The 23,770-nt window shown below is 51.1% G+C and overlaps 6 protein-coding genes across 6 annotated transcripts; 2 read left to right on the top strand and 4 right to left on the bottom strand.

Annotated features, from left to right (window-relative positions):
• Nucleotides 1-4,406: 4,406 nt before the first annotated feature.
• LY79DRAFT_584479 (uncharacterized protein) lies at nt 4,407-6,580 on the bottom strand (the record flags this gene model as incomplete). Its single annotated transcript, XM_060560406.1, has 4 exons — nt 4,407-4,884; nt 4,924-5,587; nt 6,173-6,318; nt 6,405-6,580. The coding sequence occupies 4 exons, from the start codon at nt 6,578-6,580 to the stop codon at nt 4,407-4,409; spliced, it is 1,464 nt and encodes a 487-aa protein (XP_060408028.1).
• A 2,352-nt stretch (nt 6,581-8,932) lies between these two features.
• LY79DRAFT_674422 (uncharacterized protein) lies at nt 8,933-9,989 on the top strand (the record flags this gene model as incomplete). Its single annotated transcript, XM_060564300.1, has 3 exons — nt 8,933-9,076; nt 9,581-9,910; nt 9,966-9,989. 3 exons carry the CDS (start codon nt 8,933-8,935, stop codon nt 9,987-9,989), a joined length of 498 nt encoding a protein of 165 aa, XP_060408027.1.
• Nucleotides 9,990-10,496: 507 nt separating this feature from the next.
• Nucleotides 10,497-10,713, bottom strand: LY79DRAFT_478826 (uncharacterized protein; the record flags this gene model as incomplete). Its single annotated transcript, XM_060553253.1, has 2 exons — nt 10,497-10,577; nt 10,609-10,713. Coding segments are annotated over 2 exons (186 nt in total), but the record flags the coding sequence as incomplete, so codon positions are not given.
• Nucleotides 10,714-10,993: 280 nt separating this feature from the next.
• LY79DRAFT_584476 (uncharacterized protein) lies at nt 10,994-11,801 on the bottom strand (the record flags this gene model as incomplete). Its single annotated transcript, XM_060560405.1, has 2 exons — nt 10,994-11,410; nt 11,691-11,801. The coding sequence occupies 2 exons, from the start codon at nt 11,799-11,801 to the stop codon at nt 10,994-10,996; spliced, it is 528 nt and encodes a 175-aa protein (XP_060408025.1).
• Nucleotides 11,802-16,005: 4,204 nt separating this feature from the next.
• LY79DRAFT_674421 (uncharacterized protein) lies at nt 16,006-20,910 on the top strand (the record flags this gene model as incomplete). Its single annotated transcript, XM_060564299.1, has 6 exons — nt 16,006-16,735; nt 18,011-18,400; nt 18,518-18,722; nt 19,811-19,925; nt 19,952-20,005; nt 20,056-20,910. The coding sequence occupies 6 exons, from the start codon at nt 16,006-16,008 to the stop codon at nt 20,908-20,910; spliced, it is 2,349 nt and encodes a 782-aa protein (XP_060408024.1).
• An 861-nt stretch (nt 20,911-21,771) lies between these two features.
• LY79DRAFT_66909 (uncharacterized protein) lies at nt 21,772-23,600 on the bottom strand. The gene is made up of 4 exons (XM_060563595.1): nt 22,869-23,600; nt 22,526-22,809; nt 22,069-22,459; nt 21,772-21,977 (listed from the first exon to the last, which is right to left on the bottom strand). The coding sequence occupies exons 1-4, from the start codon at nt 23,388-23,390 to the stop codon at nt 21,825-21,827; spliced, it is 1,350 nt and encodes a 449-aa protein (XP_060408023.1). The 5' UTR covers nt 23,391-23,600; the 3' UTR covers nt 21,772-21,824.
• Between the last annotated feature and the right edge of the window lie 170 nt (nt 23,601-23,770).

Here is a 23,770-nt window from a genome sequence, read left to right as displayed (position 1 = left end):
TACTTAGGCTAATTATACCTAGTAACTAGCTTAATTAACTTATTAAAGTTTATTAGCTTCTTAGTTTTTATTATAGTAACTTAATAGATTAAAATTAACTAAGAAATAGTTCTAAAATAAGAAATTAAGAGATATAAATACTAGATTTAATTATAATATCTAAGGGGCTTTTTATATAAAAGTAAGGCTTATAACTATAATAAACTATAGTGTCTTATTATATAAAAGAAAAGTAGTTTACTTATTAAGAAACTATATATAGACTAGAGAAGCAGTAGAAATACCTTTTTTACATAGTCTCTGCAGGTGGTATGCTATATCCTGTGGCAGCGCTGCTAGCACTAGCTACACAAAGCTATTCCAGCTTTACGACAGAGACACAAAACCTTGACGGCAAAGTTGGCAACAGTACTCCTGGCTACAGCAAAGTCAAAGGACACCCGAAGCCACAGGAGCATAATCGGCCGCGTCGCCTTTTCCTCCGTTCTCCTGGCCAGGGAAGCGACGTGGTGGTTGCCAGTCCTCCAATCGCTACGGGATGACGACTTTAGGCTTGACGCCCTTATCATGAACGGTCGCTTCGACGTCGTTGGGGGGAACATGCGGTTGGCTACAGCGGCATTAAAAGAGAGATCGGCTCCGGAGGATGACGGAAGAGAGACAGTATACTGCCAATGATCACAGGCTTAGAAGATGGTTGCGTACTGAGGCGTGCAGTAAACAATAATCTAGGGGTTCAGCCTGTTAAACATCCTTGATATATGCGCAGGTAGTGAATAATGGCGTTGCGGTGATAAATGGGGTTTTATTGTATTAAGTTAAGTGAGAGTTGTGACAACACCTGTAGGTGTACCTTATGTTGTGAAAAGTCTAACTAAGCTTTATTACTTACCTCCCTAGAACCCCTACTCTCCACTCAAACCCTAGGTTGATATAGGTTTTAGGTGAAGTAATAACAGAGAAGGCAAGAGGAAGAATACTGATATGCTATTGCTGCTTATTACCTGTGATGGATTCTCTCATGGAAACATGATGAAGTTGATCTAGACAACACAAGGTGCGACGGTCAGGTGAACTTGACTTTGGTATATTTCGGACAAGTCGCAGACTAGAAGACCATTCAGGCTGCTTACAAGAGGTTATAAGTAAGGAACAATGCAGGGCCTATCACTTGGGCTGAGTGGTGGCCTCTGGAGGAAGGCTGGCGCAATGAGGGTGCAAGGTTGCCGTATCTCTGAGAAGCTGCAGGCTTGTGGTGTTGGACATGAAGATGTAACAACCGCTGGGATTGACTGGAAATCATGGTGAGAATGAAGCGGGTGTGTCCTAAGGTGGGATGATGGATGAGTTCCATCAGAGCCCCGGGGCTTTATGCTAAGTACCAACCTACCGTATCTACACAGCTTGAATTTCAATCAATTCACATTGACCGGTACACTGGGAATCTATCTTTTCTGCTTCTCGGTCTAATCAGCACTCTTCAAATGTGGAACCTACCTTGTCTCCTCTGCCCCTACCTTCTATGGGCAGAATGTACACAACTCTAGCTACAACAACTCGGGTGTGGGACTGTTGAGGGCATATAAGCTTAATTATTTGTGTAATATGGCCAAGCGTTGCTCATCCCAACCAGACTTCTCTAAGGGAGATTTAAGCACTCTAAAAAGGGGTGTTTCGCGCACAGGATGTCACAGGATGTCACAGGATGTCCCGTCATCAATGTTGTTCTTCCTTTTGATCTTTCTACCATCGGTCAATGTAACCAGCCCTCAGCCAACAGAGAACTTGTTCTGAAGCGGCTCTGAGGCAACTGACGCCTAGTAACAGAAGCCGGTGCCTCCCATCTGCTGCTTTTCCATCAAAAAGTGTTGCAATGTCCCCGGCCTTTCATCATTATGGTGAATACCGCTGTTGGTGTGCGTTGCTAATGTAACCGACCAAGCCTTTCATTCACTAACAGGCTTGATGCGTCCTATCAGACGCTGGGGAAAACAAAGCTTCAAATAAACGCAACTTTGTGAATTGGTACTTAATCACCAGAACCAACACATATTCCTCGGTTCCTGGTGCTCACACTCTCGGGCCATCTAATACAGACAGAATAGACAATACTGGTTGACATGCTGCCTGCCACAAGATCACTCGTTATGGTTCTGAAGCAGGCTCTCGCGACTTCAACAACAAAAGTGGAGTCAACAACGCCGTTAGATCATGTCTTAAGCTTCTTTAAAACCGATTAAAGTGTCCGCCCGGCTTACCAACGCCACATATGACAAGTTCCGAGCGGTACGAAACGACCGGGGCTGACGGGATAGAAGGGAGGTGGTAGGGGCTTAGATGCCTACAGCAGAGATGATGTGGATAGAAGCTCAAGAATAACACGGATGGCTTTGAAAAGTCATGGTCGTCACCATCGATGGCGGTGAGAGGGTAAGGGAGAGAGAAAGGGGAGAAGCGGCCAAGTATGACGGAGAACTTTGACGAGGACTCCTTCGGCCGGCTGTTAGTGGTTCAAACCAGTATGATGTTCAAGATCAGGCAGAAGATGAGTGCAGACGTACCAGATGCGTATCAAGACCCAAGTACTCTCTTACCTATGTAATGAAAAGAGCAATGGATTTTATGAGTGCGAATATACTGTCACTTTTCTTCTCTGCTGTCATCCCGTCGTCCTTCGTCCGTTCGTCTCATCTTCTCACGTTCTCCAACTCCACGTATGTTGGCCCTGCGAAAGATGCTCTGTACACAAACAGGCCAAAACCCGCATCACCAAGATGTACCTACATAGTAGATAATCTTGAGTAGTAAGTAGAGCTGGTGATGTAGAGAGCGATGTATAGATAGAATTAGTTCCGACAGCTTCACCTCCTGCAGAATACATTCTAGGTACGCAGCTTGGTGAATGCAAGCAATATTATCCCTCAGCAGCATGTATAAATGCGTCTTTTCAGTAAGACGACAATCGCGCGCTCCCCTGGAGGCTTACAAGTACTTATAGCTCAGTATTAAAAGCCTGGCCACGGCTTCCCGGCGTCCGCGACACGAAATTGCCATCGGCATCAACATCAGTACCGGGGCACGTTATCGGTTCTTTTGCTGAGTCATCGCTTTCTTGTTTTATAGGCTATCTAGAGATAGTTGGCTGACAAGGTTCTCGAAACATAACCAAAAGGGTTATTTATGTTCCGGATGAAAGGGCCTAGTGTACTGGGGATGTATGGAGGTCTGTTGGTCAAGTAAGTGTTTGACTCGCTCAAGGCAGAATGAATTAATTATCAACCAAGCACCTATGAAGAATGAAGTGCAAAGAAAGTCACCAAGTTGTTTGAACAAGATGCTCAAAAGGCGTCGCAATACGTTACAGCATTGTGACTCTCAGCTTGTGACTCTCAGTCACTATCAATAACAAACAGCTGTTCCACTCGTCAACATGACTATAATAAAGCTAGGGACAATACATAAGCCCCAAGAGTACACCTAGGACTGCCCGTCATGTCTCGACGTCTGTTCCTTCATCTTGCGACCAAGTAAAAGAAAAGCCAGAATTGTCACCTAGGGTCTAAGCCCTCCCTAATCCTCTTCCTCTCCTCCAACACCTGTGTCGACATCAACCACCCATCGACAGACAGCATGTCATATTCTCTCACCTCAGCGGTTCTCACCGATTTTATGGCGCCGCTATCCGATTTAACCGAATCCCCCCTTCTCCCATGTGCGGCGGCGGCACCATAGTCTGGACACACGTCCCACGCTTTTGGCCGCTTCGTGTATGCAGACGCCTCTGCCCTTAGGGCGGCCACCTCAGCCACAGCATTGGCTATGTATATGACACGACCGATGCTAACAGTGGTCGTAGTGGTCGAGGTTCTGTCGTCTTTTTCATTGTCTTGGTCCGTTCCAGGGGCTGCTGGTGGCAGGGTGATGACACCGCGCCGCCTCAAGCATTCGTCCAGATCGGCGATAACAGCATGAAGCTCGACCAAGTGGCGGAGCAGGACACTCAGGTCGCTCTCGACATCAAGGGTATCAGATATTACGGCGTCAGCCTTGTAGAAGAGATGCTGGTTGATTAGGTAGAGGGGCTCGTCGTCAACGTCCAAGCACGCGTCACAGAGAGCAAAAAACCAAATTACAGACTGCCGCCGGCCCCAGTCGAGAAGGATAGGCCCTACGCACGATGGCAAGGCTGTTTGGAATATGGGATCAGAAGCAAAGTGCCAATAGAACACAGCTACGCCGAGGCTGCTGGCCGTTATGTTGTTGCAAGTATGCTGTTATTCCTGTTGACCTTGGTCACGAGAGACGCCGGATGACTGAGGAGGAGGACGTGATGGCAGTCTGGGCGTGGGACAGAGGCGGCACGCAGCAAGTCAAGGAGCGCGGCTCGGGTTCAGGATGCCTATCTATTACGCGCGGGCAATAGCCCTATAATTGGCACCAGCCTCGGTAGCGTCACTCAGCAACGATGCAGTAAAGAGGAGGTTTGTGTTTGATGAACGGTTGGGGTCGGTATTAAGCAGTCGGCTCCAGGGGAAGATGGCGTTGTGTATGTGGATCTGGACTGAGTAACAGAGAAGTCTGATGTCAGCATCTAGGTTCTCTGACACATTCCCAGCAGCAGCAGCAGCAGCAGCAGCAGCATAAACGGGCCGAGAGGCCATGTAGACTGAGGCGTCCTGGCACGTATAGCCAGCAACACGGTCAAACTCGCCGAGGAGCGGCGGCAGCCCCTCATCGGCGAAAACATTGGGGACTTGAGTCGAGAGCGAAAAGTTCTTACTTTCGATAGGCAGGAGCTCGTGATGGAGGTTGACAGGCTCGATCGAGGTGCCTTCAATGCGGACGAGATAGGTTGAAGAAGGGGGGGCATGGCCGGCAATGCCGCTATCGGCGGTGATGACGAGGGTCGTTTGGGAGGTTTACAACGAGAAGGGGGAAGAAGAGATGTAAGGTGAAGGGAAGCCTAGTAGGTAATAGACAATCAGACCGATGAGGAGGAAGTCGGCAGAGGGTATGAAAAGCAGCAACAGGACAGATGGTGATGATGCCTTGGTATCTTTGGCATCGGTCAGGTTGAGGAGTTGGGGCAGTTCGTGGATGTAGAAGGGCGGCGGCGGCGTCTTCAACAAGGGCGCCGGCTTATATCGATATAAGACGACACTTCTGGCGTCGGATATGATGGAGGACGGGGATAAGATGGGAGAGGAAGAGGAGGAGGAGAACAAGTGCAGTGAGATGGGGTCGGGCTTGCCGGCAAAGTCGGCATGGAAGCAGAGTTCAAAGCTCTGGCTACGGGACTCTATTTGGACGTCTTCGTCGTCATGGTATTCAGGCGGGGGCGAGAACGAGGTAGAAGACGAAGGGGGACCCCGGACAAGATGAAGACGTAAGAGACTAGCGGAGGCCGGGAAAGCGAACCGAGAAGCGGATGACGCTGAAGTGCTCAGCCAAGTGGGTAGAGACGAGCGGACGGCGACGAGTAGTCGAGGACAAGCATGACAGTTCCATCGTCTTCTGTCTGTCTGTCTGGTGATAAAAGGGTCATTGGTCACCATGCCAGGGACCGCGCATGAGGCGAGGGCGCGTTCTAGAGATTACATATTGTTGGCTTAAACACATGTTGTCATCTCCTTTTTCCGCTGTTGTCAAGGGGACAACAAGGTACAAGCGCCCGCTTAGTATAATAAAGGACAGGGGGGCAACACGGCTGATAGCGTTTCCCTTTGTTTGTTTAGTAGTAAATCAGCACCGTTATCATTACACAAGCAATTAACAAACCCTGATGCTCAACACGCACGGCCTGTCTGCGCGCCCACAGGGGGAATCACTTAGTTTGCAATCAGACAGATAGATAGACAGACAGACAGACAACAAGTCTGTTTAAAGGGGCTGCCCAGAATGAAACGAAACCAGGCCGTCGTCTTGATATGGAGCCAACGCACAACATCTTACAACCTAGATCCCCGCTTCTCTTCCTTGCAAGCTGGATGATGGATGTGCCTGTACCAGTCTAGCCAGGCCTGCCGCTCAATGGGTGTTATAGCACGCCGAGGCCCACTGCCATCGGTTGCCGCAGGCTCAACGGCATAATTAAGCAGTGCTGTCTGCGTTGTGGGAGCCGGCTTTCATGACAGAGGCATCTATCTCGACCGTTGGGCCCAAGTCCAAGAACCAGGAACCGCAGGGTTCTCATCCGTCGGCGTGTCGTCGCCTTGGATGAACCTGCACCTGGGCTGATGGCCGTCAACAGGCACCACCACCGTCTCCGTCTCTGGCAGCATGGGCTCGGCATCAGCATGAGCGGCAGCTTGTCTGGAACTAGTATTGACCCGGAAGTCTTTGGCTCCCTGTGGCGCTGTTTTGAACATGTTTCTCTCTCCTCGTCATCCAACTCCTTGCGCTACTTCTTTGAATTGGTGGATATCCAAGCCTTAAATTGGCCACCGCTGTTCCATGTGGGGATCCAGGCTTCTTCGCCAACCTCGCCCTCATCCCTCCATCCGTAGTACTCAAGAATCTTGTGCACGGGTTCGACATGGTTAACATGCTTGGCTAGCCCCTTGGGGTCGTCTGTGCGCATGAGCTTGTCGCATTGTCGTCGGACCTACCGGCAGCGGAGCCTGAGGCCGACCTTCTTGCCAAAGTTGAGGGGTTTTGGGGCCAACGGTAGTGCCATGGTCGCCTGGAGTAACTGATGCTCTGCGGCCAGTTTGTGGGTGCTGCCTATCAAAATTAAGGACGAAGTGTTGTATGGGTTAGCTGGGCTTATAATTAAAGTAGTTAAGCAACTGCTGCCTTGCTTGCTGTATAATATCTAGGGACTTGCGAGCGAGCGACCTTCTGGTCTTTTCTGTCACGAGACGCGTCCTTAGCTTCCTTGATATGAAATGCCACATCTGGAATGGAGAGTCGTTTGTGTGTCGATGTAGCGGTAGTAGATGTTCTCAGCGCTGGCTGGCGGCATGGGGACGAATGTGGAGACAAGTCAAATGGATGGCCCCCTGTTGGAGAGGCGAGGAAAAGAAATAAATGAAAAGAGGCACGAGATAGAGAGAGAGAGAGAGGGGGGGGGGGGGGGGGGGGGGGCTTGACTACTTAGATAGATATTGGGAAGAAACTGATTGTATCTAATCACACTCAACAGTGTTTCCCGTCATATTTACCTGTCTGAAGTAGACCAGACTGTGCATCAAGACAAAGGAACTCGGCGGAATACAACGCGAAGAAATTCTGATTTCAGATAAACCCTAGGCATCCTCGTGGCCGTTTCTAGTTACTTTTTGCTATTTGTTTGATATACATGCAACAGCTGGAACTATGAGGAACGCCGGCTGGATCATTCTGGGACAGAAAACAAAATCCCCGTTGCCGTCCTGGGACAGGAGCCCCCTGTGCAAACACCATACTCTTCCATCAAATCAAGGACTTGCCTGCCAGCCTGTTTCCTCCCAATAAGACCTGCAGAAGCCGTCCACGGCTCCGGCCCGGTACTTCCACGACGCCTTGGGTCCGAGCCGGGGCTATACGTAGCAGAGGCATTCACCCCGCGCCACGTCGTCAAGCAGTATGTTGGCCACGAAGATGCTGGCCTGGATGACATAGCTAGTTTCGGCATCTCCACCTTTGGAGCGGTTCTAGAGCGGTGCCCGTACCGTCTCGCCGGCTGACAGAACTACGTCGTGCACGCTCTCCTCCAGAACGGTCGCCACATAGCAGGGCCAGAAGGCATTCTCGTCACCAAGGTTTAGTAGTCCAAGGGATGTAGGCGCCATACCTGGGTGGACAGCCTTGATGTGGCGGACGCTAAGGAGGGTACTGCAGATCTTGTGAATAGAGGCGTCTGTTGGTGGCGGCGCGGGCGGACTGGACGGCCTGGAAATATGGACGGCTAGGAGGCCAGCACCTGCAACCCCGGCGAGAACCCAGGGCAGGCTTGCGAGAAGAGACAACGACGAAGATGACCATCTTTTAGGTCGGTGATGTTCCACTTTTACACACAGCGTGAAGAAGCGTGAAGAAGAAGCGTAGTTTGAGAAAAAGTGTGTACACGAGAGAGAGATGGGCTTGATAATGCTTCGCTGGCTTGTGGCTGCTCTGCTGTGCCAAGGTCCTAGAAGCTCTTGATCCATACGCAGCCAGAAAAGATGACAAGAGAAGACGAGACAAGAGAAGAAACTGAGCTAAACAACATCCAACACATAATCTCTTGATTGCAAGCACACATGGGGCGCTGGCTGGGTGACGTGTCATGAACGATAGGATGTTTCACGAACATGGCCGACCCTCACCGATAGGTCGCGATACTTGATCGCATTTGATGAGTCACATACGTTTTTGCAGCTCTCTATACACGGATGTCGTAGTACATAAGGCGTTAACTGCTGCTTGCGATTAACGGCGTCATTTTTGCGACAACTTACATGTGCGGTTACCTTTGCGTTGGTGAAAATACCCATAAGAATGTCTAGCGGTCCTCAGCTTCTCAGGTCAAAACGAGTTCCATCACCACCTTTCATCTCTTTAGCCAACGTCAGAGCAAACACACAGCATTCATCACCATGAGCAGCATCAACCACAACGGCCGCCACAAAAGCAATGACGATGAATACCAGAGATCCGGGTGTGTGTTTGTCTCTTGCGATGCTTCTGGTCCATCGTCTCGTGGTGCGGTTCCCGTTGCTGGGTCCGTGCCGTCGCGTTCCTCGTCGTCTTCGCGTGGCTACTCGCCGTCGTGTTGGCCGGGTCGCTACACCAGGCGTGGGATATCACGTCCATCTTGTGGTTATGGCAGCCCATCTCCGTCGCAGCGGCTTGGATGCCATCCTGGCGGGCGGCCCTCCTTACAGATTCCCGAGACCCGGCAGTCATACAAGTCGCCATACCAGTCAGCGACCTCCAATTGGGAACAACGTCCTTCTCACATCTGACCGACATGGAGGGGCACATCAGCTCGCTTGCGCAGATTCAGTACAGTTCAAGCGCCAACGGAGATGTGGTGGCTCACCTCGTCAACCAGGCGTTTCAGGCCTGGCGACCGACAGGCGGTGGCGGTGGCGACAACGACGGGTTCGTCGCGGTACAGCGGCCAGAGTGGGATGACTTCTAGCGGGGGATGGCGGCAGGGGCCAGAGCCATGAGTTGCCAGAGCAGAGCGTGGCGGGTCTCCGCTTACAGCAAGAAGCAGGCCGTCTTCCGGCGAGCCCGTCTCCTTTTACGTAGGATCCAGAACAATCCGGCCGCTGGCGGCCTATCGAACACGGGAACCCCAATAGCCTTACTGCTGCGGCCTGGAGGCTGGGCGGGTGCTCTCTGTTCTTGGATCGAAAGGCAATGGGACATGTTCCATTGTTGGCTTTCTGGAACCGTCTGGACAACGTGGCCACAGCGGAAGCTGCTCGCTCGGCTGGACGAGTTTGGCCGTATCATCGACGAAGATTCGGCAGAGGGAATGGAGCTAGGTATATTAGGCATGATAAGTGCTACTCAAGGGAGACAGGCGCAAAGGGACAACAGCAGCAATTGCAGCAACAGCAGCAGCAGCGACCTGTCTGCGTGAGCGGATAATGAAGCGCTATGCAAGGTCGAATCCGAGCCCCCAAGCAATGGTGGTCCTGTCGAACGGCTGTGCGGTATTGGGATGATGTTCAGGGACGCCATTGATCTTGGCGACTATGTGTGGTCCATCAAGCACTGGAGCACGAAGTGGGCGGCGCTCCAGGGAAACAACCAAGTCGCCACCATTGCCAGAACGAACCCGCAAGCACTGACTGAGGCCAAGACTGCGCTGTCAAGCTACCGGGCGTCTGGCGCCATGCTGTGCAGCCAAGCGAGGAAGATGGCGTCTTTGATGGAGGAGAAGCTGAGGGCTGTCATTGAGTGGGACCAAAGGCTCCGTGACATACGCCAAGACGTGAGTGTGCTGCGAAAGAGAACGGTGAGCGTTGGTACAGATAACGCTGAGGTAGAGAGTGTTGAACAAGAGCTTGTAGAGCTTGTAGAAAGCTACATAAAAAGAATGACCTATGTCGTTACCTAGGAAATGGTGAATGATTAGATGGACATGTTTTTCTTGTTCATAGCATCAGTAGAATTAGTAACATGACATATAATCAACAAAGAAAGACACTTGGGTCAGACCGGAAGACAAACGAGAAAGGTTGTTGCAGCTTTACTTACCTCCATCAACAATCGTGGTGTATGCCCACTAGACCAAGGATACTTGTGCAGATAAGATCGTTTGGCGCGGCATCCTTGGATCCCAAACTTTGTTGTACGCCAGGTTTCTAAGAGCAACAGAAATCGATTGCATCTTTGACTTGAACCGAAGCTTTGCTTCCTGTAGGCGTAACAGACGCCGCAGCGGCCCGCATTCGCCCCGATCTGGAATGACGGCCGGGGTGCCGAAACGGCGACGTCGGCGAGGTTACGCAGAACGGCGGCAGTGCAAGACAAGCGTGATTCCTCAGTTTATGGGGGAGGGTGATGATGATGATGATGGTTGTCGTTGTCGTTGTTGTTGTTCCTGATATTCCTTGGACAGAGGAGGGATTGAACGGCGTAGCGAGCGTTGGTTTACTCTTTGTAGATGGAGACGAGGTGGGTGCATACGCGGTCCAGGTTTCGAATTAGGTCGAGGTTCGTTCTTGCCTCACGCGACGTCTGTTGAGTGGTGACGACGGGACAGAGACACGACACACCGGGCATGTCATCCATGACTGTTGTTCTTAGTACTCGGGTGGGCGTATGACGAGATTGGCGAATAAGAGGGGAAGGCGGCGATGGGGTGGAGGAAGACGAAGGAAGAGGGGAGGAGGGCGAACGGGAGGGAGGAGACGAAGGAGGAGCAGACGAGCGACGAGACGAGCGAGGAGACGACGACTGAGAAGGGCGATAGGAGGAGGACGATGTTGACATGGACTGCGTGGACGGGCTGAGGATAGCATCGTCGTCGCCAAGCCAGGTAGAGCCAGGTCTGTCTCACGGTGTCAGGCCATCACAAACGCCTAGCCCAGGCGGCAACGTCCCAGTAGTATTCAGGACGGAGGTCTCTTGTATTGACTTTGAGAATGTATTGCATACAAGAATACATCTTGGTCTTGATGGTGTCCCACTTGGCGTCAGAAAGGGAGGCGAGGTCGACATTCATACGGGCGGCAAGAATGTGGAGGTCGGGGTCGGCATCGGCATCAAAAATATCTTGCTTGATACGACAAAGGACATCTCGGTATTGGTCAACGGATGAGGGTGTGGAAATAACTGATCGCAGGTTATGGGAACCAAGGCGGCAAAAGGAGAGGAAGGATTTCATAAGGACGCGGTCGGAAGCGCGCCATTGGAGTCGAGGGGGTGGAACTGCGTGTAGTAGTATCTCGCCAAGGGTGCGGCCGGGAAAGAAGAACGAGAGACGTTCCTGAAAGGGTCCATCATCATGTTGTTGGTTGATGTTTTTGACATGTTTTCGGTGGTGGTGCAAGACGGGAGGGAGGAGGCAAAGCCACAAAGCACAGTATGAGCAACAGTGTACTGCCACCGTACTTGCCACAGTGCCCACCCACTCACTCACTCACTCACTCACTCACTCACTCACTCACTCACTATGAATACTCACTCACTTGTTCGTCAACAAGAAGAAACTAAGGAAAAGAGGAAAAAGACAAACAACAACTGTAACGTACACCACAGCTACTCACCTTGACATTTCCCTGTAACGGTGGGACCGGCTCACGGGGCGCAAGTGCCACCGCATCATCTTGGTCATCCAAGTTTTTGTCGTCGCCTTCGCTCTCTCGGGATGTCACCATTGATGATTTGTGTCTGTCAATTAATCAACTATACAGGCAGAAATACGATCGGATCGTCCGGGGGGAGAACATGGTAGACGAAATTTGATCAAGATGCAAGAGATAGCAAGCTGAGACGAGATCTGCAGAGTCCGTGAGCCGCGGCCGAGATGAGAAGAGATGAGGAAATCCGAAAGGCCATCCATGGACGGGAGAGGCCGATATTCTATGCATCTATCCACAGCAACCGGGATACCAGAGCGTAGTCAGTTTGACTACAGTATGACGTCACACTTCGGGCCGAAGGGAGAGAACCTGTGCAGTTCGTTGCGCCCAGGAGGTGATGGAATCCCACATCACCAGCAAAAGTTTGTTGTAAATGCAGTCGTTCTTGTTTTGCGTACAATGACACAGGGCATGCTAGACAAGCCCCAGAGGCAGGCGTGGCAGGCTTTTGCGGCGGCGCTCGTTGCTGGCGTCGGCTGAGCGCAGAGGGATCTTCCTCCCTCAACCAGCATGTTTCGCCAGCAGTAATAAGTAGAGTACAGATTAGATGCGGTCCCTTAGTTGCCTCTGTTCGCCTCGCAGTGCGCGCACACTCATAGTGCGTTAATTACATACCCAGTGCTTGGCCATGCATGTCGCCAGTGATGTCGCTAGTCAAGATTTAATTGAATCCTCAGTCACATTGCCCTTAAGGGCGCACCGAGTTGGTAGGTGTGTGTCACCACTATTGGTATGTGCGGCTGGGCGGCTGAGCCTGGGTGCTGACTTATACTATGGGCGGGGGAGTTTACATCACAAAAAGTGATGCAAATTTAGTCGCAAGGTACATAGTACATAGTGCACAGTATTCGAGGTACATACCCCCACACTGCCTCAGTGCGGGGCTGCTTATGTCATTTTGTGCTCCGTAGGCAGCTGTTGCTAAAAGCAGCATGTTGCCCAGTGTGGCTTAACTGTATCCAAGACTCTGATCCCGCCCACCTAACAACCGCTGGAAGGACCGGGCGTCCACAGCGAATTTCCCACGCACAACGCGGTCGCCCGTCGCCGTCGCTGTCGCTGTCAGCGCACTGAGATTTTGCCCCACCTTCGCTCATCGTCTTTTGCCACACTTTGACATTTGTGATGCGGGGCAGAGGGGGGTGCGTGCGGTTGCGCAAGGAAGGCACGACATCATGTGACTGTCTCAGGTATGTAAGCCGCTACCCGAGAGGAAGGAACGACCAAAGGTAGATATTTACATGGAGGTCCAGATGATGTTCGCAGCGTGCAGCGAGTGCATATCATAGCTTCATTACTGTTGGCATTAGAATCGATTTATTTAATAGGCTATCGCAGTCGTTGATCACGGCCTTCATGGCGACACTTTGGATGTGGTTGTGGCGGTCGAAGAGGTCATCAATTTCAGAGAATTGATGAATTGAGTTACGCAGACAGACATACTGGCCGGTTCGCCGGTAGGGTTGGTCGTGGTCGTGGTCGTCACATCGTAGGCGACCGCAGTGTGCACATACAGGCCGTGAGCAAGACGGAGCGGCGGACCGTGTCATTAGTTGTGATAGTCAATTGATCGAATGGATGGGAGTATCTGGGAGAATTTAGGGTTGGAACAGGCTTGGACACAATCATGACCAAGTGCATGAAGCAAGGCAAATCCATCTTCATGCTGGAAACTGCCGGTTGCAAACAGCCGGAAGAATTACGAACCTATGGCATGAGATGATGCTGTGGCGGTGCTGTTATAATACACCACTTTTTGTGATGTAAAGCCCCCCCCTGTTTGGGCCTGAGGCCAATTGGAGCCTGAGGCATGGAACCCACGGCCTCCAAAGTGACTTTTCCCTCCCATCATTACGCACAGAACCTAGTTTTAGACACACCACAACTTATCCGTTTTTCACAGGGTTTTGTCCCATTCGTTTTGCTCCGATCGATTTTCTCCCCCCCCTGCCTATCTGAACCGATCAGAAAGTTGGAGTGGGGAGCTGCAGGGGGGAACTCTCTGGCAGTTCTCCACAACAGATCTAGATAGGTATGGAAGGTGGGGACGTTGTGACCCCCACCGCCATAAGCCCGATGAAAACCGGCCGGTGGAAACTGATGCTAGCCCAACTCACCACTCACGCCATGCAATGCCATGCTATCTATGTTCGCACTCTCTCGCTTGACAGCACAAGCTGTGCAACAACTTGCCAGTTGAGGACGGCACATTCAACGACATTAGCCAGATGTAAGTTTGGTGGAACACAGTGATTACCAGCTGCAACAGTCAGGTCACTGGAGATTCTAACGGGGACAAGATTTATAAAGCGGTTTTTCAGAATACTAAGCTATTCCCTCAAGGCGAGCCTTTCTTCTAGGTGTACAAAACCCAACACCATGAGAGTCAACTGGATATGGGCGTTAGCAAGCTTCCGACGACCATAAACGTTAGTCTGTGTCGCGAGGTGGCTCTATGCCTGATTCTACGCTATGGGGTCGACAAGGGGGGCATTGTTGAGAGCGAATACCACGATTTGCCAGCGGACACCCCGAAGCAGGCCATCGAAAATAATGTCCAACCGCCCTATCCCTTCGACCAAGGTGCTACGAAAGTCTTTCAACTGTTAGAAGAGAAGATACTTAACATCGAACGCGGAGACAGCCATGAATGGGCATTTGTCGACGTGAAGCTTGCAGACCAGAATAAGTCCAAGAAAAAGTACTGATCCCATCTGACATGGTTTAGCCGCATTTCTAATCATAAGTTGGCAGAAGGTTCTTTGTACTGCAACTCAGCCCGGGCCATCCACAGATCCTTCGAGTGTTTCGATACAGGTTGCTATGTTGTCAGCGCAGACTTCACTCATGGACATTCTTCTCCCGCCACTCTCATAGGTCTCGATGCGGCCCTACGTCAGAAGCAGCCACCGTCAACACCCGGTATTGTATATGACAACCGCAGTTGCCTCGACGTGCCTGCAATCGAAGAATCGGGCCGGCTTTTCAATAAAGACGGTAAGGATCTCGTCCTTGGAGATCATCTGGACTCAGGGTTCTGAGTCAAGCCACACGGTTCACTCTCGACAGTTCAAACGTCTCTGATACGCGTAGTACGGATGGCACGACCGTGGAAGCGTTGACTCTATCGGCAGATGGCAGAGCGAAGCTCAAGGGAAAGCTGCAAACTAACCCTTCCAAGATCAGATACGATGCGCTCACTCATCTTCTGGACGAGAATTTTGCATTCAGAGTCGTTGACGCGAGAGAGGGAAACAAGCATTATTACCTCGCTTTAGAAAAGAAAAGTCTGCAGGATGAGGAAAAGAATTATCGTTTTGCACCTCAAATCAACGATTACGCTGGGAAACAACCCCCCACCTTTCGTATTACCGAAGTATGGATGAACGCCAAACTTGATCAGACGCCCAAGCTCATCATCCAAAGAGGAGTCTACAAGCTCTAACTGAATGCCGAGGCTCTTGAGCGCCCCGAGAAAACTCTAACGGATGGAGTTTCAAGTTGAGGTTCAACGATAAGCAATTGAAAAGCAACCCCACATCAATAGACTCAGCTGAGCTCGACTCTAGGCTTTGGATATGATACACAATATTTTCCTAAGCGTTTAAGCTACAAGAAACCCAATAGAAATGCTAACAATGTCAACAATGTTGAATTTGAGTTCATCACGACTACAACGCTGGCTCTCGGAGCATTCAGGATGGCATCACCGCCTCTTAAACTGCCACTATGCGATTATCTCAACAACAGCCACATACCCGTTGATACGAATTCCACAATCTCAAATGCCATCGAAGCTCCGAGTGGCCCTGGGGCACCAAAAACGCTCAAGTTTCAAAGTCCCTTTGACAAAGCACTGTTACTGTCGCTTATGAACTGGAATATTTCTGATGCTGTGGCATCTGATGACACAATCGCCCAACTGAAGGCGACTGCTAGTGCACAGCTTCACCCTGATGCCCCAGTGACGTTCAAGGTCAACGACGAACTAATCACAGTAACGGAAGCCTTGATCAAACTCACATCTACCCAAGGCTTTGCGACGGTTTCTGCCGACAACGGAATGATGTTACAGCAACCCCTATATGGTAGTAAAGCAGGTCTTATATCGAACTTGGATTGTTACCTAAGAGCATTAGCAATGGTGGATGCCTACAAGATCTCCAGTCTTTCTGCGCTTGGAACTTTGGCAATCATGCTACAAAATAGAACAGCCCCGATGTCGCCAATCTTCGATCTCATTCCTCAGTTTCTTGTAGAGGCTAGTCTGGGGACGTTGAAGCCTGACTTCGCTGAAACCACTGTCAAATGCTGGTATGTGCCTCCTGGCATCACTATTGTCGAGACCGTTGGCATCGTTTGCGATCTCGCAAAAGCCGACAAATGGAGCGCAAAGTCAACGATGGCGAACATTATTGGCTTTGAAATTCAAGGTGTTGTCATGAACGTGAGGGGAATACGTTCTAGCGACGTCTCCGTCACTATCTCGGCTGTATTGGCTTTCAGCTCTGGAGGACAGGACCATTTGGGCATTGATCTGAGATGTCATCTTGTGGGAAGCCTTCCTCCGACGCTAGAATTCAACGTCCACAGCTCGACAGCCTTGGCCGATCTACTGTTTGCCGTCAATGTCAAGTGCTATCTTTCGAAGGTGGCCGTTCCCTTGACTAAGGCGAGTACTCTTGCAAGCCTTACGACTTCGTCGTTCGGTTTCATATTGACTCAGCAGTCTATGGCAGTAAACCGGTATGATCTCTCCAATATATTCGCCTCGAAGGGCCCACTAGACGAATGGAAGAAGTATATTCCATGGATCAAAGCTCCTTTGCGTCCCTCTTTTGGCATCTGGGTCGATAATCCTTTGAGAAACTCCGACCCAACTGTGTCTGCAAGCGTCAACTTTGAGATTGCTGTCCAAAAGCCTACCAACCAGCCGGGGGACTTAGTTTGTAAGAAATGCTAACAACACTGGGATTGCATAGTGCTGTGTCGGAGATCAGCAGTGATTTCCCTGTGGTCAACAAAGCCCTAGTCACTACGACAGTCCAAGCAGTGTAAGCTCATGTGGGCAACTCGAGCAACAACTGGGCAATAACAGAATGGAAATTAGATGTTACATTTGATTCCATTGAGATTGTTGCAGGTCTCATTGCAATAAAGAAGTCTCGGACGATTATCGAGAAGATTGACGGCCATATAGAATGTCGCGTCAACGCGTTTGTGGAAGTCGGCCAAAAGACCCTTAGCATTGGAGGACTTTTACCAACTGCAAGTCGATACGGAGTCCTCAAAATGCAAGACATCGACAATGTCAGCTCTTAAGGTCTCTTATCAGCCTTTTGATCACGCCTATTGTTACGAAGGAGGTTTAAGATGAGAGCTCTGATGTTTCGATATTGGAGATATCTCTCTAAAATGCGGAACTGGTAGTGTGCAGGGTCGATTCTGGCTATACTGTCACCGGCGCTGCTCTATCAACCTACATGGAAGCTTTGATCATCCGACCCTTTGGTTTGAGGAGCCTGAGCCTCGATTTCGCTTTCGGAACCGCAAAAGACCCGGACGCAACCGATAAGCAATCTATTCAGCCTTTGACATCTCGGTCACACTTGCACCACTGGGAATGAGAGCTTCTGTGAGTTTTTCAACGGGCGAAAGCACCCTTAAAGCGTCACTGAAGCCAGTCTTGTTCGGGAATCGTGTCAACGTAAGCTCGATTCTCGATACCTTTCTCATGGGTGTGCCAGTGTCCCTGCACGACATCATCAGCAATTTGGAGCTCCAAGACATGGGCCTCACCTTAGATTTTAAAGCGAACGGTACTACCACCCTACAAATTCAGGTCTCATGCATATCCCGAGATCTAACGAAGCGAGACTCTTTGGACTTTGAGGTCACGTCCAACACACGAGATGGCGTCTCGCTTCAGAACGTCGTGACGATACTTGGCCTCAAAGAATCCCACAAAGAGCCCCCTACCGGGTTTCCCCAGGACGCCTATAAGAGGAAGCAGATACAACTTCTTCTTAAGGGTACCGTCATACGGACGAATGCTCCAGACAAATCCACATTTGAGCTTTTAGAGTTCGCATTCTAACTGGATGTCGATGCCCGTGTCAATGTCTTAGGGCCAAAGGTTCAGCTGGATAAGTTACGAGTTGCTGTCAACTATCAAGCACAATGACCCGAAGCTGGTTTGGCGATAGCATTCACGTGCCGTCTAGCAGGATTGGCAGCTGAGTTATGGCTGGCCTACGAGAAGACCTCCGCTAGTGATGATCAGTTCAGTGGCGAGTTCGACTACGGCATGAGTTCTGGAACTGATTTCATACACCCCGGTAAAGCGGCGGGTATGACGCCGGGCCAGTATATCACTCGCGATGTGCCAAACTTGCCCGGCAATTGGGTCTTGGCAAAGGTCGGCGCCACCGTGATCCGGTCCAAGAGCATATCCCTCTGGGGCCTGAGCGCCGCTGAGGACACGAACGCCCGATTGTCGGTCGACGTTGAGGAGATTTACATCACCACTGCTGCTCTCGGTGTGGATTTAGACGTTCAGAAAGCCCCAGCGGACAACAACAAAAAGACCTACTCTGCCGTTGTCACTGGCATGTGTACATTGGCAGGACTTCAGTCACATCAATCGCTATAAGCTTGCGTAACCCTCAGCGTGATCTCTGGGGGAAGCAGGATCCTCAGCGGAGCTCTCATTCCAACTGACGACAATTCAGGCGGTGGGTTAGACACCATCACCACTGCTACAGACGCAACGCATGCCTTCAGCACTCTCTCAAGCGATACAAAGCCAATAGGCTTCGAGAAGGTGACAGATCCCTCTGCTGCCGCCAAGAATGGCCTTTACTTTCACGTCAACTTCACCTCGGACCATTCATCCTGTATTCTCCTGGGCCACCTTTCGGGTATTGGAGACGCCCTGTTTCTTTCCAAACCACTAAATATCGGGGAAGCAGGACCATTCCAGTCCTATGTGATGGCCATCCAGGCACAAGATCTTTATGCCGTTTGAACAGATCTCAGAGGTGTAACATCCAAATTTGTCTTGGGGAGCCTTTCAGTACACTTCAAAAGTCACGACTTGCTTGCCGAAAAGCTCAAACAAGACATGTCCCTGGCCAAATCCATGGCTCGGGACAAGATGAGTTGAGTTGTGTCATATCCGTTGCGAACGACATAGACAATTCCCTGCAAAGTGTAACCGAACAGTTGGTTATCGCTGCAGGAGGCTCTTTTCACACACGCATTGCAATTAAGAAGGATGACAAGAGGCCCTCAACAAACACTATGGACTTCACGACGGAAGCAAAGCACCAGGATCAAGCCGTTGTCACTCTTGATGCGTTAATAACTAAAGATCGCACGAAAAGATCTTTCAATATTTCGCTATTGAATCTTCTACTTCTTGGCGGTACTCTTCTGGTCGATGGAACTGGTTGGTACCTGGCGGCCTTATCGCCGGATCGACTGTCAGCTGTTGCAGTTGTGCGCGTGAGCCTGAGCTTGTCGGATCTTACAGCCACTCCTCTTACCTTCAGAACGAACTTCGTCATATCTACAGATGGAGTAACAGCTTCAGTAGAAGGAAAGAAAGACCAAGCTGCACTCGCACCGGTTTCCGCGTTTAACATTGAGATTTCTGAATTGGACATCAACGTGAGTTTTCTCAAGTCGAAGGGGAACTCCGTCACTCTCAGCGGCCTCGTCAAGATGGGAACTGGCGGAGGCGGCAATTCTGCCCTGTCAGGCACAACTCACTTCGACGATAGATTCAAGCCTCTGTGTGCATTGTGCTTTGTGGTCTAATGGAACAAAGACACCGCAGACACGGAAACAATATTCCAAGAACTGGTTAACGGACCTAATCCGGGGGCCGGCAACGCGTCATGGCCTATTGACTTTAAGAACTTCACGTTGAAGGAATGTCGCCTGACACATTGCAACGACCCCAATGGATACAAATTACGCGAAGGAGACGTTGTTCCAGAGGGATAATACGCGGGTGCTAGGCTTGATCTCTTTAAGCAGCCCTTCACCGTCGCTTTGACTATTCCCGCGAAGCGTAATGGCGTTAAGATCTTGGGCACTTATGATAAGAAGATTGATTTGGATGTTGTCAAGATTGTTGGTTATACTGATCATCGAAACAGCTGGTCCAGAACAGAGTGATTAAAATTGAGATTGAGACGACGAGCGACGACGTGGTATATGCCCCAAAGACAATTCTCTCATAAAGTAGCTAACAGTGTCACAGCGATTTTCAATCAGCGCAGGTTTTGTGCTCTTCGGTAAGCCAGGCTTCGAGCTTGCTCTGGCATACAGACCAAATGATCATGTCATCAACGGAACTGTAATCTATCAACCGGAGGACGAATTCCTCGGTATCAAACACATCAAGGTCGACGTAGCTTATAATGTGTCCAACCAAACAATCGACATCAAGAAGCTTCCAATCATTCGGGACTTCGCTAAAGCATTAGTCCTCCTGGAAGATATTATTCAAGCCGCCAACGCAGCCAAAAACGGCGCCTGTGGCCCTCTTGTCGGCATGGTGTTTAAGAATACTTTCTCTACCCGCTTTCATTTCAGCTTGAACAACTGGCGTCGGCAGCAGAATGGTGGCTTTCTCGTGGACACAGACTGGAGATTTGATGTTTTTCTTGGGAACGAAAATTTTCCAAAGTTGAAGGTATGCACGGTTCCTATCCTAAGGGTGCAGAACTGGTGGTTCGGACCTTCGCTGGTCGCGACGCTGCTTTGCAAGGGCGTCCGCACCAAGAGTCGCAATCTTGTCAATAAGGGTGTAGAACAGGCCGCCGAACAGGCCGCCGAAGAGGCCGCCGCTGCAGAGACTGCTGCAACTGGTGCAGGCTCCGCCGCGGTAGCGTCTGCTGCTACGGCGGGTGCTGCTGTCGGAGGGAGTCTTGAAGCTGTTCTCAGGGTGCTTGTTGTGGCTGCCGGGACTCTCACGGCCACAGACAAGATGATTGGCAGTGTTTCGGCACCGTCAAGTGTGCGGCAGAAGTTCAAGTTCAAGCCCGAAGACTTACCATTCGATCAGCTACAAAGAATCAAGGAAGCAGAGCAGAAGGCTAGAGATGCTATGTAGACCCTAGCCTTCCAGGACAAAATGTGGGTTTATGAGAAGCTTCATTGGGCTGGCTCACCGAATGCTACGTTCATCAGCAATGAAGAGATCGTCGTGGACTAGTCCAAGGTTCTTCCAAGTTATGGACAAGAGCCAGAGAAGTGGTACAATCACTACAGCAAATTTACTTAGCGCGTCAAGTTCTCTCTCACGGGAGGTGATGCGGCTCGCGATGCGGCCATCGAACATCTCGTTGCTGGCAAAGAACACAACTTCACTTATAAGGAGCCGGCATGGTCATTAGCTTATACTGTCTGTCCGGGTTCGTGCAAGCAGAACGTATGGCGAACGAACATATGATTCGGACTCTTGGTCCGAAGTCCAGGTGACACGCATATTATTACGGCCGCCAACCCTCATCGTCGACAGATCTTTCGCACGAGTAGAGGCACAGCTGGGAAGCTCTGTGATAAAGGCCACCATCCGCGGACGGAAGCCGAATCGAAACTATCGGCGAAGGAACTTCACCCCAAAGTTCGAAAACTACTCTGGCGCCCGTCACCGTGGTCAGTGCCTCTCTGCTCGGGCTACAAGCAGACTGGATGGGGGTGTCTCAAGCGGAATACCTCGTTATCAAACCGTCATCCACTGACATAGCCGGTAATTCGGGACATCCTGTGCCTATTCTCCCACAACGGTCCATCGTCGCCGGCCCGCGCCTCGCCGACTCTGACGCCACGAGAGACCAGACTTTCTTAGCCACACAGTCTTGTAACAGCTCCCAGCCTTTTATTTTATTTTATTTTTCTTTCTTTAAATGCATAACATAACCCTTCCTTAGTTGCGTGCCAGTGGTGCCTAGGTAGAGTGAAGGGCAAATGACCAGCGTTGAACTTGTGTCACTATGAGGAACGACAGGTGAAAGGGAGAAAAGTTCAATCGTCCCCCGAGAACCGCAGAACAGCCTGCTTGAACCATGGCCAGTACGTGTTCTCGATCCACCGTTTCAGGTATTGCAGTACGCACACAATCTGATAAACCCCAGTGACCTTGGCGCTGGAGCCAATGTGCTGGCTGGTCCATAAAGTCTGCTGCATGTCAGCTCCAAAGGCCGGGCAGGGGAGCCTCTCTTCGGGACGGACACGGGGAGGCCGGAGAAGAAAAAACGACAAGACTCACCACCTGATCACCTTGTTTTGTGCTCGCCACAAAAGACCAATCGTGCCCCTGGATAATAATCCCCGGCAGAAACTCTGGCAGCTGCATCTTGGGTTCCGCCCGGCTGACCAGCCGGTCCAAAAGACGCCACTGGGCAGCATGCCATGTTACCAGCTGGGCCTCGGCATTGTTCAGTCCTTCGCCATGGATCTTAGTCTCGATGGAGAGGGCGATTGGCCGGGCCTGGAGAGGAGGGAAGTCGGTGTGGTTTATAGAGACGCTCGCCATCACATCCTGATCGCGGATGGCTTGGATAGCAATGGAGGATAAGGCATCAGGGCGGATGCACACACAGAAGTCAACCTTCCGGCTGACAGTATCGGTGTAATTGCTCATGATGGTCGCGGATGTGCTGTGACAGCCGTGTCAGTCAACACAAGCTAGATCTAGGCAACGGTGATGAGGGAGAAGGACATACCAGGGACTAAAGACGACAATCTCGTCATTCTTCCGCCACAAGCCGGCGAATGCAAGCTCCAGAATCTGGCCATGAACGATTTGGTTCCATCCGGCTTCGTCCATCTGCTCGTCACGGCAGCTAATGCCCCGTTCCATGATGTCGAGGACGGAGGCAACGGAGGGAGTGGGGCCGAGTGCACTGCGCGCACCCTCCCCGACTTGTGGCTCTTGCTCGTAGAAGAAGCTCTCGAAGATGTCCTGCTCGTATTCCGGCGACGTTCTTTGGGCGGCTTCGACTGCGTCCTGCACACCTGAGTCAGTATGTAAAGAAACGGAGAACGGATTTCGGATTTATTAGTTACCTTCTCTGCGAGGCCGATGGTGCCGATTCCCTTGTCGTATCGGTCAATGTCCCTCCACATGCTCTTGAGCGAGGTAGGGATGTCCTCCTTTATGGTAAACTGCCGCGAGAAGGCCTTCCTAACAGCCCAGTTCTGGGCCAGCTTCTTGGGCGACACGGAAGCGCTGCGCCGTGTGGACACGGTGGCAGAAAGAGTTCCCCATTCTGGCACCAGCTTTGTCTTTTTGCTCTTGGGAGTCTGTTCATCGTCTCGGTATGAAGAGGCGACGCTGGAGGAAGCCGCGCTGGGGGTATTGGATTTGTCGTGCGACCGTTTGGTTGGCGAGGCGGACATGATGGTCGATGCCGGCGGGGTGAGGTGGCACCGACGTTTCGGTGAGGGCTGCTCAGCGTCGAAGCCTGGAGCTCGGCTTTTGCTGCGTTTTCTGCCGAACGAGGCGCGACAAGATGGTGGATCCGGGCGAGACGAGAGAGTATCGAGCCAGGCCAGAACGTTCTGTCGCAGGTGGCAGGGTGAGGTCATCTGGCGTGCGTGGGTTTTGGGGTCGCGCTCGTGGCGTCGGTTTAATCGTGGGTTTAATCTTGAGTAGGATTTGGATTCCTTTAGTTGTAGTGGTAAGGGGGCTCGGTTCGGGTTCTTGTTGAGGCGGCGGCACAATGACGGTTTCGTTATACATCGTTGTTGTCGCGATGAGTGATTGATGTTGAGATGTTGAAGATGGAGTTGATGTTGGGGGTCCGTGCAGTTGCGCGGGGCAACGTGGCTTGATGGCTGTGGCAGGTGGCTGATATGCTCATATCAGATATGCAGGGGTGAGGGGTGCTGACATTGAGCCGTGGCGCATGCTGACTGAGCCATGAACTTGCCCAGACCGGGTGTCTGTGTCAGGTGACATGTCAGGT

This window comes from Colletotrichum navitas (genome assembly GCF_030913465.1).
Source record: "Colletotrichum navitas strain CBS 125086 chromosome Unknown LY79scaffold_122, whole genome shotgun sequence".
NCBI lineage: Eukaryota > Fungi > Ascomycota > Sordariomycetes > Glomerellales > Glomerellaceae > Colletotrichum > Colletotrichum navitas.
This window is presented reverse-complemented; position numbering and strand designations above follow the sequence as displayed.

Coding starts and splice junctions, on each gene's coding strand:
- LY79DRAFT_66909 (XM_060563595.1), bottom strand. CDS start 23,390: ATGACCTCACCCTGCCACCTGCGACAGAACGTTCTGGCCTGGCTCGAT. Junction 22,810..22,868: donor CCATCGGCCTCGCAGAGAAG/GTAACTAATAAA, acceptor TCAGGTGTGCAG/GACGCAGTCGAAGCCGCCCA. Junction 22,460..22,525: donor ATTGTCGTCTTTAGTCCCTG/GTATGTCCTTCT, acceptor CGGCTGTCACAG/CACATCCGCGACCATCATGA.